Source organism: Piliocolobus tephrosceles, chromosome 2 (assembly GCF_002776525.5).
Source record: "Piliocolobus tephrosceles isolate RC106 chromosome 2, ASM277652v3, whole genome shotgun sequence".
NCBI classification, from domain to species: Eukaryota; Metazoa; Chordata; class Mammalia; order Primates; family Cercopithecidae; genus Piliocolobus; species Piliocolobus tephrosceles.
The window spans coordinates 190081726-190094967 of NC_045435.1; the positions used below are offsets into that span (position 1 = coordinate 190081726).

General features: G+C 55.0%; 1 protein-coding gene across 2 annotated transcripts; it reads right to left on the reverse strand.

Annotated features, from left to right (window-relative positions):
• Positions 1–2168: 2168 nt before the first annotated feature.
• On the reverse strand, positions 2169–12485 carry CPN2 (carboxypeptidase N subunit 2). Of its 2 annotated transcripts, none has more exons than XM_023200580.2 (2): positions 12401–12485; positions 2169–4367 (listed from the first exon to the last, which is right to left on the reverse strand). In XM_023200580.2, exon 2 carries the CDS (start codon positions 4365–4367, stop codon positions 2730–2732), a length of 1638 nt encoding a protein of 545 aa, XP_023056348.1. In that variant the 5' UTR covers positions 12401–12485; the 3' UTR covers positions 2169–2729. The 2 variants fall into 2 exon arrangements, with proteins under 2 accessions (XP_023056348.1, XP_023056347.1); XM_023200579.2 differs by having other exon boundaries at positions 2169–4370.
• Between the last annotated feature and the right edge of the window lie 757 nt (positions 12486–13242).

Here is a 13242-nt window from a genome sequence, read left to right on the forward strand (position 1 = left end):
TGTGGTGGCACGTGCCTGTAATCCCAGCTACTCAGGAGGCTGAGGCAGGAGAACTGCTTGTCCCGGGACCCAAGAGGTGGAGGTCGCAGTGAGCCAAGATCACGCCATTGCACTCCAGCCTGGGCAACAAGAGTGAAACTCGGTCTCAAAAAAAAAGAAAAGCAAAGCGGTGTGGGAGCCGCATGTGCTGAGTTCTAGTCCAGAACCCACGGAAAACGTTACTGCTGGACCAGACCAGACACATCACCAGGAGACGGGGCATGAGGCGCCCCGGGGAGCAGGGCACGCTGGGAGCTGCTTCTTTGCCCATCTCTCCTTGGCCTGAGCTGGCTGTTGGCCATGCTGCTTCCCCAACATCATTTGGCAGAGAAAAATTCTGATGTTGTAATTTAACGCAGGGTTATGTTTTGAGGGGAAAATTTAATTGAGAGAAATGTCTGCTGGATTTTCCTATCCCTTTATCCCTGCCAGCGGACCGTACGTGTCTGTTGCTCAGACAGGCGTTCGGGCGATGGGGATTTCTGAAACTCCTGCTACGTGCTAGACATGGAGTCACTTTCCCAGAGAGTGGCAACACATCCAGGCGGGAGCCAGAGCCCACGGCCAAGATCCCCAGTCTTGGAAGGGTCTGGGCAAGGTCATTCTTAAACCAAGTGAATTTGGGAGTCTTGCTCCCTCTTCTGCTTGACCTCTTCTGCATGACGTCCCTCTTTGCATGACGTCCCTCTTTGCATGACATCCCTCTTCTGCATGACCTTCAGTAACTGCCTGGGGCCCCCTTCATCAACAGGCACACTCCTCACTCCACCCCAGGGCCCTGCAGAATCAGCTCCGTCTGGGCTTCCAGCCTTATGTCTTCCTCCTCGTCCCCCCTCCACAGCCCTGACCCCTCGTCCTTGCCCTTCCCCATCCCTTAGCTTAGGCTCTTCTTGCACAAGTTTCCACCTCTACCCGGAGCCCTTCTTAAGGCCCAAGATCCAATGCAGCCTTTCTCGTGGCCGGTGCTTCCCGCCGCTTCGCCGCCTCTGAATTTCCCAACACTGGCCTGTGCTGACCTCTTTCTGCCTTGTGTTTTCATCCCTTGTGGCTCATTTCTTCCAGTGGCCAGGAGCTCCTGGGGGCCTGCTCTACATCTGGTTCCCTTCTCCCTCCCTGCCCGAGCCTTTTTCCCAGGCCAGCCACAATACAGCTGGAAGCCAGGTAGAAGGCTGTGCAGTGGCTCAGCCCAGGGCTACAAAGCGTCTGGGAGCAGAAGGGGAAGAGTGGCTAGAGGGAGGCTCCGAGGCTGGAAGCCTGAGCATTCACGGACTCGGGAGGAGTGAGTGGAGAACACGCCCAGCTCCTGGGCTGGTCAATGCGCTGATGGGAATCAGGGGGAGTAGGGGACAGAGCCTTGCTAGACGAGTCTGTGGTCAACAGGACATGGGGCCCGGAGCAGGGGGTATCAGCCTGGGCCTGAAAAGAGTTGAGCACAGAGGAGAGCTGGGCTCACTACCAAAGAAGAGGCATCCACACAGGGGTGCATGGGAGGCTGCCCAGGGCATGGGAGGGCAGCAATCCCTGAGATGAAGCTGCAGGAGGCGGCCCAGGAGGGTTGCAGGGGTGGCCGAGCTGGGTAAGAGGCCAGGTGCGGTGGCTCACGCCTGTAATCCCAGCACTTTGAGAGGCCGAGGCGTGTGGATCATCTGAGGTCAGGAGTTTGAGCCCAGCCTGACCAATATGGTGATGAAACACCATCTCTACTAAAAATACAAAAATTAGCCAGGCATGGTGGCAGGTACCTGTAATCCCAGCTACTCAGGAGGCTGAGGCAGGAGAATTGCTTGAACATGGGAGGTGGAGGCTGCAGTGAGCCGAGATCGCACCACTGCACTCCAGCCTGGGCAACAAGAGTGAAACTCCATCTCAAAAAAGAAAAAAATGAAAAAACAAGGGAGAACAACGCTAGTGAGTGAGCCGCTTGTACTCAGCTGCTGCGAGAATAAAGCTGCCGCCCGGCCGGCCCAGGCTGCCCCTATACCTCAAACCTTTTCCTTCTCCTCAGCAGCAGCCGTCTTGTGTGCTGAGCAGGCAAACCCACCCTCCCCTCCGGGCTCTGTGTCACAAAGCCGAGCGTCTGCGGTTTCCCTTCCCGAGGCGTCGTTTTATCTCAGTTTCTCCTGGGCGCAGCGTGGAGGTGGGTGCTGGCCACAGGATCACCCACACACTAGTCAGAACCCTGCCCTATGCTTTCTGGTCATCTCTGCTTCTGTCACCTCCTTCATTTCTCTATACCAATTTAAAACACAATTCCAGGGAGATAAACTGAAACGGACATTGGGCTTGTGAGCCAGATGTCAGAAGGCAGTGGCCTCCACTTTGTATCACTGGGATGCAGTGAGTAGGTCTCAAGGTGTGGGCGAGAGCGAGTGGGTGTTACCTAATGGAGAGGCAACAGGGCTGAGGATATTTTATTCTCCAGGCCGTCGTGCAGCTTTCGAGGGTGCTTTGCAAAGCATAAGGATGGCCTTGTTAGGCCGCCCACTCCGGGAGAAGCAATGAAGGAAGAGGGGGAGGAGGAGACCCTGGTTAGTGGAGCAGACCAGACTCCACTCCCTCACCTTGGGGGTGCAACCCTGTCCCTTGCATGTGAAAAGCCAAGGCTTCGGAGACTCAGCTCCTCTCCGCCCCCACCTGTTGCCTGGTCAGGCCCCAGAGGCCACCTTCCCCAGCTCCTGTATTCCCTGCTACTAGGGCCCGGCTGCCCAAGCCTCGATAGACACGGTGAGCCGCAGAGAACCGCAGCTTGACCTCAGGTCCCACTCCTGACTAGCATTGTACAGCAGTCCCAGGGAGCCCTGCCGAGGAGACAGCTGGACGTTCAGCCAGCGACACCGGGCCTGGTCACAGGCGAGCACCACGGTGCCCTCGGGGTTGCTGTAGGTGCACTGGCTCCGGGCTGCCCTTTCCTGCACAGCCAGATCCCAGCTGCCCCCTGCCTTGTTGTCGTCCAGCCACGTGACCTGGAAGCCCAGGTGGTCCCGGGTGACGGGACACACCAGCTGCTTCTCGTTCAAGGCGGGCACCACCTGGCCTTTGAGGTAGGCAGGGCCAGCGCAGTAGGTCTGGATGTTCAGGAGCCGGTCGGTGTACTGCTGCAGCCAGTTGAAGAGGTAGGCCAGGTGGCAGTCGCACTGCCAGGGGTTGCCGTGCAGGGCCAGGTTGAACAGGTTGTAGTTGGTGTCGAAGATGCCCTCCGGAAGTGTGGTCAGCTGGTTCTTGGAGAGGCTGAGCAGCTCCAGCTTGGACAGATTCTGGAAGAGGGCTGGGTGCAGGGCCGTCAGGTTGTTGCTGCCCAGGTAGAGCTTGACCAACTCCTCCAGGTCTCTGAAGATGCCAGCTGGGAGGTGGGCAATGGCATTGTATGACAGCATGAGGGAACGCAGGTTGGACAGGTGGGCAAAGGCGCCCTCAGCGACCGTCTCCAGCTGGTTATGGGTCAGAGACAGGCCGACCAGGTGTGGGGTGTGGGCAAAGAGGCCAGCAGGCAGGACCCGAAGCATGTTCCCCTGTAAGCTCAGAAAGGTCAGATTCCCCAGGGAGGCGAAGATGGAGAGAGGCAGGTGCGTGATGGCATTGTGCTGCAGCCACAGCCTCTCCAGGCAGAAGAGTTGGGAGAACACCTGACGGGGCAGCTCCGAGATCTTGTTGCTGTCCAGGAAGAGCTCCTGCAGGCTGCCCAGGCTGCCAAACACACCCTGGGGCAGGCCAGAGAGTGCGTTGTTACTCAGACTCAGGGTCTGCAGGCTGGTGAGTGGGTGGAACAGCTCCTCTGGGAGCTGGGTCAGGAGGTTCTGGGCCAGGTTGAGTGTCTTCAGATGGGTCAGGGGCTGGAAGAGCCTCCTGGGCAGGGCCTGGAGCCGGTTCCCCTGCAGGTGGAGGGACTCCAGGGCAGCCATGTCCTGGAAGAAGCCCTCGAGCAGAGCTTCCAGCATGTTGAAGTTGAGGGTGAGCTTGCTCAGCGAGGTCAGGTTGGAGAAGGTGTTGGTGCTGAGGTTCAAGAAGCTGCTGCCTGTGATCTCCAGGTCGTCCAGCCTGGGCAGCCCCCCGAAGGCATCCGGCCTAAACTGGCAGAGCTGAGTGTTGAGGAAGACCACCTTGGTCAAGTTGGGGTTGCTGCCAAAGGCTCTGGTTTCCACTGTAGTGAACGAGGTCTCCACAAAGATGATGTTTGTGGTGTACGGCGGGATGTCCGGCGGAATGGCGGCCAGCTCCTCGTCTGAGCAGAACACCTCCTGGACAAAGCAGTCGCAACCCACGGGGCAGGGCTGAGCAGGCCTGGCCAGGAGCAGGAGGGAGGCCCAGAGCAGCCAGGCTCCAGGGAGCATCTTCTAGATTCGAGGATGGAGAGAAAACAGGAAGGGAAACTTGATCATCACACAGCATGGCACAGTGACCAGGGCACTGGACAGCGAGCTCGAACATGCGGCAGGACAGAGACACAGGGCTTTGGGGCTTTCTGTGTTCTTTCCAGATTGGAGAAAGAAGCGGAAAAGAGACAAAAAGGCATGGAAGAGAGGCGTAAAAGGAGACCATGGGCATTGTGGCATTTTTAAAGATAATATATAGGATATGGACAGATTATTCCTGAGTTGGAAGTTCCTAGACCATAACTCTTCCTGAGTTTCCATATCTCAGCACACATCAGAGCCAAATGATGTGGAGATCCTGGCACCTGCTCTTTGCACGGTTGGTGGAGGGGGAGTGCAGCCACAGAGACGAGATGGCTCCTCGAAACTGCTGCTGAAATGCCCTCCCCCTGCCCATCTCTGCCCACTCCTCCACGGCGGGGCCCGAGGAGCTTTCCAACGTCACGTGGACAGAAGGACCCCAGACCTGGGGATTCTACAGAACAGTAGATGTCTTTAAAACTCTCCAAAATTCTTTAGATTTTCTTTACTGTTTTTTTAAAAAAATAAAAAAACAGTAGATTTTCTAGCATCTACTCACAGGTCACAGATTGGTGATGCACCTCACAAATATGTTTTATTTACTCCTCAGTGACATTTTTCATATTTGAATCAGTAGCCAACATGTAAAAATTGGAAAACGTCACGGTAAAGGTCTAGGTTTCAAAGTGAACTGGGGACAGTGGGCCCGTCTTTCCACGTAGCAAGACCAGCTGGGGCTTCGTGGCCCCTGCCCTGTTAGAGGGTGTGTGCCCCCCAGGCCCCCACTGTTCCCACGCACAGCACTTATTCACATGGCTTGTAGTGGTCTTAATTCCATGAGTTCAAATCTTAGGTCCATCGCTTTCCAGCTATGTGACCTTGGGCTTGTTGCTTAATCCATCAGTGCTTCAGTTTCCTTATCTGTACAATGGGGATTATAACAGTCCCTGCCACGTGAGGGTAATTGTTAGGGATTCAGTGAGTACACATAGGTAACAGTTTTACATCAGGATCTGGCATAGAGTGAGTAATTAATCAACCTCATTAACTGTCGTTAAAGGTCGCAAGCTACCTTATTACAGAAAAGGTTATTTGAACACCAAAAAAAATTAAAAACAAAATGCTCTTTAGACGGAATACACTTGAATTTACCAAAAATTAAAAAAAGAAAGAAGCCCTTTCACAGCAGAATCCTAATTTTTCTTAATTAACTTCTTCTCAGTAAAAGGGGTCTGCGAAAGGGGTTCCCCAGTTGCAGAATCTGGGTACCAAGCACTCTTCGCTGGCTGTCTCTCTGCTGCCCTCTGCTGGTGCCTCCTCCACCTGCAGATTCTGCTTCTGGCTGAAGGTCTCCCATTAAACTCACAGGCTTAGGACCCAGTGCTTAGGGGAGCCCCCTTTACTCTCCCACTCAGTCACTCAGGGACTCTCAGTCCTTCCAGAAATGTTCTGCCTCATCAGTAGAGAAGGAACAACTTCTCCCTGAGAAAATGCACACCTTCCTTTAGGCTGCTGTAAGGCATGCATAGCTGAGTGAGCTTGGGGAGGTGGTAAGGAAAGTCTCTACCAGTAACAGCCGCTGGCCTGGGATTAGAATCTGACTCCTGCGGCCAGGCATACACCCGCCTGGTGTGAGCGGCTGGAGAGCTCCACCTCTAGTCCCAGCACTTTGAAAGTCCAAGGCAGGTGGCTCATGAGGTCAGGAGTTCCAGACCAGCCTGGCCAAGATGGTGAAACTCTGTCTCTACTAACAAGCACAAAAATTAGCCAGGCGTGGTGGCACACATCTGTAATTCCAGCTACTCGGGAGGCTGAGGCAGGAGAATCGCTTGAACCTGGGTGGCAGAGGTTGCAGTGAGCCGAGATCGTGCCACTGCACTCCAGCCTGGGCGCTGGACTCCATCTCATACATAAATAAATAGAATCTGACTTCTGCAATCACCTCTTCCAGGAAAGGGAAAACGTCCTTGCCGCTTAGGACACGTGAGGGAATGGAACAAGCCTCAGGCGAGCGTGTGCCTCCTGGCTCTGTGTCCCCAGACCCCAGCTACAGAGTTAGCATGAGACTAGAAACAGAAAGCAGTGGGTCTGGCTGAAGAGGATTGGGGTAGCCACTGTCCCCCAACACACACCACACAGGCACACAGCTGCCACCAGCACCTGGCCTGCCCCTGAGGCACCTACGCAAAACCCCCAGGGGTCCTGAAAGAAGCCGCCCCGGACCCTAGGAAGGAGGACCTGGAGAACGTGTCTCCACTTGAACACTCAGTGTAGGCACCGAAATGATGGGTTTTCTTGGCAGTCTGTTCTGTGTACTCGTCTCTCTGTGCCCAGAGCAGCGTGGCTTCCTTTGGGCTCAGGCAGGTTTTGTTGAATGGAGTTTTCCAAGGCTGGGAAGAGCAGCGTGGGAGGCAGAGCCACCTCCCCTGGGATGGGCAAACCCACAATGGATGATCCCCAGCCAGGCTGCCAGAGCTGCCTCGATTCCTCCCAAGAGTAAGAGGGGAGCAATTTTGTTTAATTGTATTATTTTTTGAGGCAGAACTTCACTCTGTTATCCAGGCTGGAATGCAGTGGCACGATCATAGCTCCCTGCAGCCTCAGTCCCCTGGATGTAAGTGATCCTCCTGCCTCAGCCTCCAGAGTGGCTGGGACTACAGGCGTACGCCACTGTGCCTGGTGAATTCTGATTTTTAACGTGCCGTCATAGGAGCATGGTGCCAGTCCCCCTTCCTTGCTAGCCCCATTAGTCATTGTTTCTCAAAGGCTATTTCCAGAAAGCACTCCCCTGGAATGATGGTCCAGACAGTGCTGGGGCTTGCAGGTCCCGACACCATCCGGCCTCCTCGCAGGGAGAGTGAGGCAAGGCCCCGGGCTCTTCACAGCAGGGCTTGGCTTGTGGAGCCCAGATCTCCTGGTTTTGTTCATCACTCCTGCCAGGAAAACGGGCCAAAGCCGGAGTTGCACCGTGGAACGCTCAAGCCCGCTGGGGAGAGTAGACCTCTCTGCTGAGCAAGCTGAGTGCTCCCTGGCTTCCCTGGGTCTGTGCCTCTCACTTTGAATTCACTGTCGTTTAGAAATAATGCGCTTTACACATTTCCAACAAAGGAAGGAGCTCTAGGATTCAAGCCTTGAATCAAAACCATGGCACTGGTGGCACAGAAAGTCAAGTGCAGGCAAATCAGCTAAGGCTCGGGAGACGCAGGCAGAGGAAGAGCCATCTCCCTGATGTGGGGGCTTGGCTGAGGGGTCAGTTCCCACCTGCCGGCTCCCAAAGCTCCCGCACATACATCTTGATCCTCAGCGCAAACCTAGAAGTGCCCAGGACAGGGAGACTGGGGCCCCCAGAGCTACAGTGACTGGCCCAAGGGCACACACACAGAAGCGAGGGGCCAGGGCCAGTCCTGACAGCCCCGGCTCTGCAGGGTCCTTGCCATATGACACCACCAGGCTCTGTCCCAGGGCAGTGGAGTGGGCGGGGTGGGCAGGCCCCGCTCCTCGTATCTGCAGGTCCCAGGGAGAACATCGTCTAGCTGGAGCTCCGCCCATTGTCTGTTCCCTTCTCATCCCCCCGACTCTCCTGCACTGTGAGTGGAGACCCCACACATCGCCCCTGGGCACCCCACAGGCCGAAGACCGTGCACTTCTGGGGCATGGTCAGCCTAGGGAAGATGGACCCAGGGAGGCAGCCCACACAGACTGGGGTTCTGGGTACCCAGAGCGTGGTTTAAAATGGGGGCACAGCTTCCAGATGGGCATGTGCCGTTGGCACCTTTGGGGCTGGTCTCACGGGGGGAGGAGGGGAGGAGGCCAGAACAGGGCCCTCTAAGTTCAGGGCGAGACCCCTCTTGCCTGGGTCTACTGGGGCAGGGGGCGGGGAGGCAGGGATGATTTCACAGTGAGGGCGCACAACACTGACGATTTACAGACGGTCCACTCCCCGCCCGAGCCCCCTCACCTCACTCTGGAGTGGCTACGAGTCAGACAGCCTGGGTTCAAGTCCTAACTCCCCTCCAGCTTCGCTCTGTGGCTTTGACTGCACGGCTTAACCTCTCTGAGTTTCGCTTTCCTCCTCTTCAAAACAGTGAGCACAACACTACCTTCCTGGTCGGGATGTTGTGAGGATGGAACGAGAAAATGCACGGAAAGCTCCAAGCTCAGGCCCTGGCACACGGCAAGTGCTCGGCAACGTTAGTGACCCCGATATTCCGAGCAGTGCAGCCCCAGCTCTGTGCTGAAGCCGTCACGGGTTCGCCAGGGAGAAACCCATGAGACCATCCAACCACCCCACTGTGGCCAGTGAGACGCCGCTCCACAGCACTCCTTCTAGCGCTTTCCTCGGGCCAAGGGAAAGAGCTAGAAGGTTTAGGGGAGCACAGATTCTGAGGGCTCTGGCTGGGAGGCTTTGGACTTGGGCCCCTTCCCCAGCCTGCCCTCAAGAAAGCAGGTCACTGGGGAGCTCTGGAGACGGAAGCGCCCCTCCCTGGGAACTGCGGAGGCCGGCCCCAAGGGCCACAGCGGGACGGCAGCCAGAGGCTTTCTGCTCCTCGTCTGGGAGTAAGACCAGCAAATGCCCACAAAAATGTTCCACACTTTCAGCAAGCCAAGGAAGTCTGGCTTTTTAAACGGTTTTTTGGGGGGAATAGGGAGGGTTTGGCCGGGTGCAAACGAGCTCCTTCCCCTCCTCAAATGGCTCTTGGGAGGGTACATTTCTGTGCATGCCTCAAGCCAGTCTGTCATCCACCACAGAGCTAAGCCTCACTTCTTTCAGAGGGTGATGGGACCTAGAACGGGGCCGAGAAGCCTGGCCCCAGACACCCAGGGACTGCTCCCTGACGCCGGCTCCACGGATGTCTGCCTCACCAGCGGGCCCGGATTTGGCCACTTGGGCTCCAGCTCAGGAAGCACAAAGAGGGGCTTCTGATACTTGTCCCGAGTCCCTGGCTGCCTCATCTGGTCCTCCAAGAAGACCTGCTGCTCCCCAAACCTGGTCCCCTCTCTTCTCAATCCAGCAACGTAAGTCCAATGGCTGAGGCGGTCGGGCTTGCGCCGGGTCCCAGCCTCTGCTCCTGCCCTGGCCAGCCCACCCCATCCGCTGCCCAGTTGTGTCCCAGCGAGTGAAGCCACCTCTCAGAGCCCCAGCCTCGGCGTCTGTAAACCCAGGACGACCACGATAACAATAACCATCATAATACCTCAATCATAGCATTGTTAGGGCTACTGTGGCTCTTAAATGAGGTAACAGGCATCGGGCCACAGCAACAAAATAGAAACAACCTAAATGTCCCACACCAGGGATTGGTTACATGAATCATGCTACACGGAGATAATGGAAACCCTCTCCGCTATCTTTAAAACTATATTATAGGCTGAGTTCAGTGGCTCCTGCCTGTCATCCCAGCACTTTGGGCGGCAGAGGCAGGAGGATCGCTTGAGGCCAGGAGTTTGAAATCAGCCTGGGCAACATGGGAACAGCTCATCTCTGCAAAAAAATTATAAAAATTAGCCAAGCATAGCGCTGCATGCTTTTAGTCTCAGTTACTCGAGAGGCTGAGGGGGGAGGATGGCTTGAGTCCGGGAGGTCAAGGCTGCAGTAAGCGGTGATTGCTCTACTGCACTCCAGCCTGGGAGACAGGGGGAGACCTTGTCTGAAAAAAAAATGAGTAAAAAATAAAATTTTAAACAAAAAGAAAATTTATTACAGATGTGTATTTATTGACAAGATGTTTGCAATATCTTAAGTGAAATATATGAAGTCTCAGAATGCTACTTTTCCATTTTTAAGGTGTATTTGTGCACAGAAAACACAATAGAAGCTTATGCACCAAATATTTGTGGTGGAGTCTGGCACTGTGGTTCACACCTGTGATCCCAGCATTTTGGGAGGCCAAGGCAGGCAGATCACCTGAGATCAGGAGTTCAAGACCAGCCTGGACAACATGGGGAAACCCTGTCTCTACCAAAAATACAAAAATTAACTGGGCATTGTGGCACATGCATGTAATCCCAGCTACTCAGGAGGCTGAGGCAGGGGAATCACTAGAACCCGGGAGGCAGAGGTTGCGGTGAGCCGAGATCGCGCCACTGCACCCCAGCCTGGGCAACAAGAGTGAAACTCTGTCTCAAAAGAAAAAAAATTGTGGTCATTACTTCTGAAAAAGCAATTCGTGGATGATTTTGATTTTTTCCTTCTGCTTAAAAATGTATGTTCCACATTTTTACGAAAGAAACATATCACTTCTGTGGTAAGGTTGAAACCTATTTTATTCTAAATATCGAGATAAATGTGTAAAATGCACAGCACAGTTCCACACACATAGTAGGGGCTTACTTGACTCTTTCCTTCCTGGCAGTGATGTTGCAAAGGCCCAAGGGAGCTTGTCTACCAGCCGTGTTAGCTTCTGGAAGAGATGACAGCTGACAGGTTGAACTAAGAGGCGGTTGTGAACTGGGCACTGTGCAACCCTCCCAATTTATACCCACCCTCTCAGTCCAGTGGAAGTCACACTTCCCCCATGAAGCCTTCCTTGACTATCCTCTTTTTTTTTTTTTGAGATGGAGTTTCACTGTTATCGCCCAGGCTAGAGTGCAGTGACGCCATCTCGGCTCACTGCAACATCTGCCTCCCGGCTTCAAGCGATTCTCCAGCCTCAGCCTCCCGAGCAGTTGGGATTACAGGCACCCGCCACCACATCTGGCTAATTTTTGTATTTTTAGTAGAGATGGGGTTTCCCCATGTTGTCCAGGCTGGTCTCGAACTCCTGACCTCAGGTGATCCACCCGCCTTGGTCTCCCAAAGTGCTGGGATTACAGGTGTGAGCCACTGCGCCCGGCCCTTTCTTGGGTCCTCAGATCTCTCTTGTACTGTGTTGAATGTTGCGCTCTTCCGCTGTTTTCTATTCAGTTGCACCCACCTGAGTGAGCCCGTGGTACTGCAGGCTTGCTGCGGCATCTCTGCAAGCAGCTCTGCACCCCAGCACCCGGCTCAGGGCTGGGCACTGAGAAGGCAGCCAGGCTCTGTGTGCTGAATTGAAGGGAATGTGTTTGGTGGCTGTCAGTGACTTCACATCTCAGGCCTGACTCTCATCCTGCTTAGTAGCAGGGGAAAACACGTCAGCTCCGCCAGTGCCACAAACTGGGATCAGATTCTGATGCCATCACCTACTAGCCATGTGGGCTTGGGCAAATCACTCCAACGCTCTAAGCCTCAGGTTTTCCACCCTTAATTATCACCTCTGCCCTCAGGGTTAAAATTAGCACTCCACTGAATAATAAACAGGCTAAATAAGAGAGTAAATACAAAGCACTTAACACAGTGCCTGGCAAATACTGAATATTCAATAAAAGGTGGCTCTCTGCAGGTTTATATGACCATAAACTTTATCATATGAGCCAGCAGGCTTCTGGGAAGGAAACGAGGAGCTAGTCATCCTCAGGCCTGAGCTGGGTGCTGTGGTGTGCGCTTGTAATCCCAGCTACTCAGCAGGCTGGGTGGTAGGATCGCTTGAAGCCAGGAGTTCAAGACCAGCCTGAGCAACATAACAAACCCCATCTCGAAAAACAACAATCATTACATTAATTAATAATATTTAGTATTAATACAGTATTAAGTAATTAGTAATACTATTTATTATTGTTATGCCAAGATGACAAGTATAAACTAGGCAGAACCAGGCCAGCCTGGACATCTGGTCACTCTGCTTATCCTCTACTCACTACTAGCTCCCTGCAGGCCGGGACCGGCTGGTTTGCATCTCACAACCCCCGCCCCCGCCCCACCTGCCTCCTGCTCTTCCCAGCAGCGCCCTAGCCGAGCACCTAGGGGACTTCTCCTCCCAGGGCAGGGGCCCCCCGGAACTGCAGCCTGCCTGGAGCTGGGGAAGGCTCTGAAATGGAGAGATCGCAAGTTCCCGTTCCTGTCCCCGTGTCCCTGCAGACCCAGGAGCCCTTTAGCGACCCCAGGAGCCTACCGTGAGGGCCGAGCGGGTGGTGCCGGGCTGCCCTGTCTTCCTGAGGAGCAGAGAGGAGTCTGGTGTGGCCTGTGGTCAGCTCAATTCAGCCCCAGCGCTGATCAAAGTTCCAGGCAGTGGTTCCTCCCCTCACGTGGCCCCAGCGTCCCAGAATGTCACCAGGGTCACGGGACGGGAGAGGGCCTTGGCAAGGCCTGGAAGATTACAAAATGACCCTGAACTCCTCCCACCTACAGAGCCCTCGCGGGGCCAAAATCCCACCGAGGTCACAGGGTTGGTACCTTCAGGACCCCAGGGACACAGCAAGCCCTAGAGACTCCCGCAGGCGGCTGGGTTGGTGAGGCTGGGATGGGGTCCGCGCTCACACCCACCCCTGTGGGCAGAGGCAGAAGCACTGGGAGCCTGCCCTCAGCCTCAGGCCCGTGGATTTGTTGCTTGGTCTTGTGTGTGTGTGTTTATGAATGAACTCTCTAAAGCCTTCCTGAGTTAGAAGGGGGAAAAGCTATGGGGAGATGCATTGGGGCCCAGTATGGAGAGGAGCGTTCACACACTCAGGGCCGTCCCAGGACGAAAGATGCCGCTTTGGAACGGAGGGATTTTCCCGTCTCTGGAGATGTGGAACCGGGGCTGCAGGACACGCGAAGTGTGTGTGTGGTGAGTGCGTGCGTGTGGCTGTGTGAGTGGCTGTGTGAGTGGGTGTGGGGTGTGGTGAGTGCATGTGTGTGAGTGGGTGTGGGGTGTATGTGTGAGTGGGTGTGTGTAGGGGTGTGTGAGTGGGTGTAGGGGTGTATGTGTGTGTGGGTGTAGGTGTGTGGTGAGTGCATGTGTGTGGGTGTGGGGTG

What these genes read in the sequence shown, in the direction of transcription:
- CPN2 (XM_023200580.2), bottom strand. Translation starts at nt 4,367, where the DNA reads ATGCTCCCTGGAGCCTGGCTGCTCTGGGCCTCCCTCCTGCTCCTGGCC.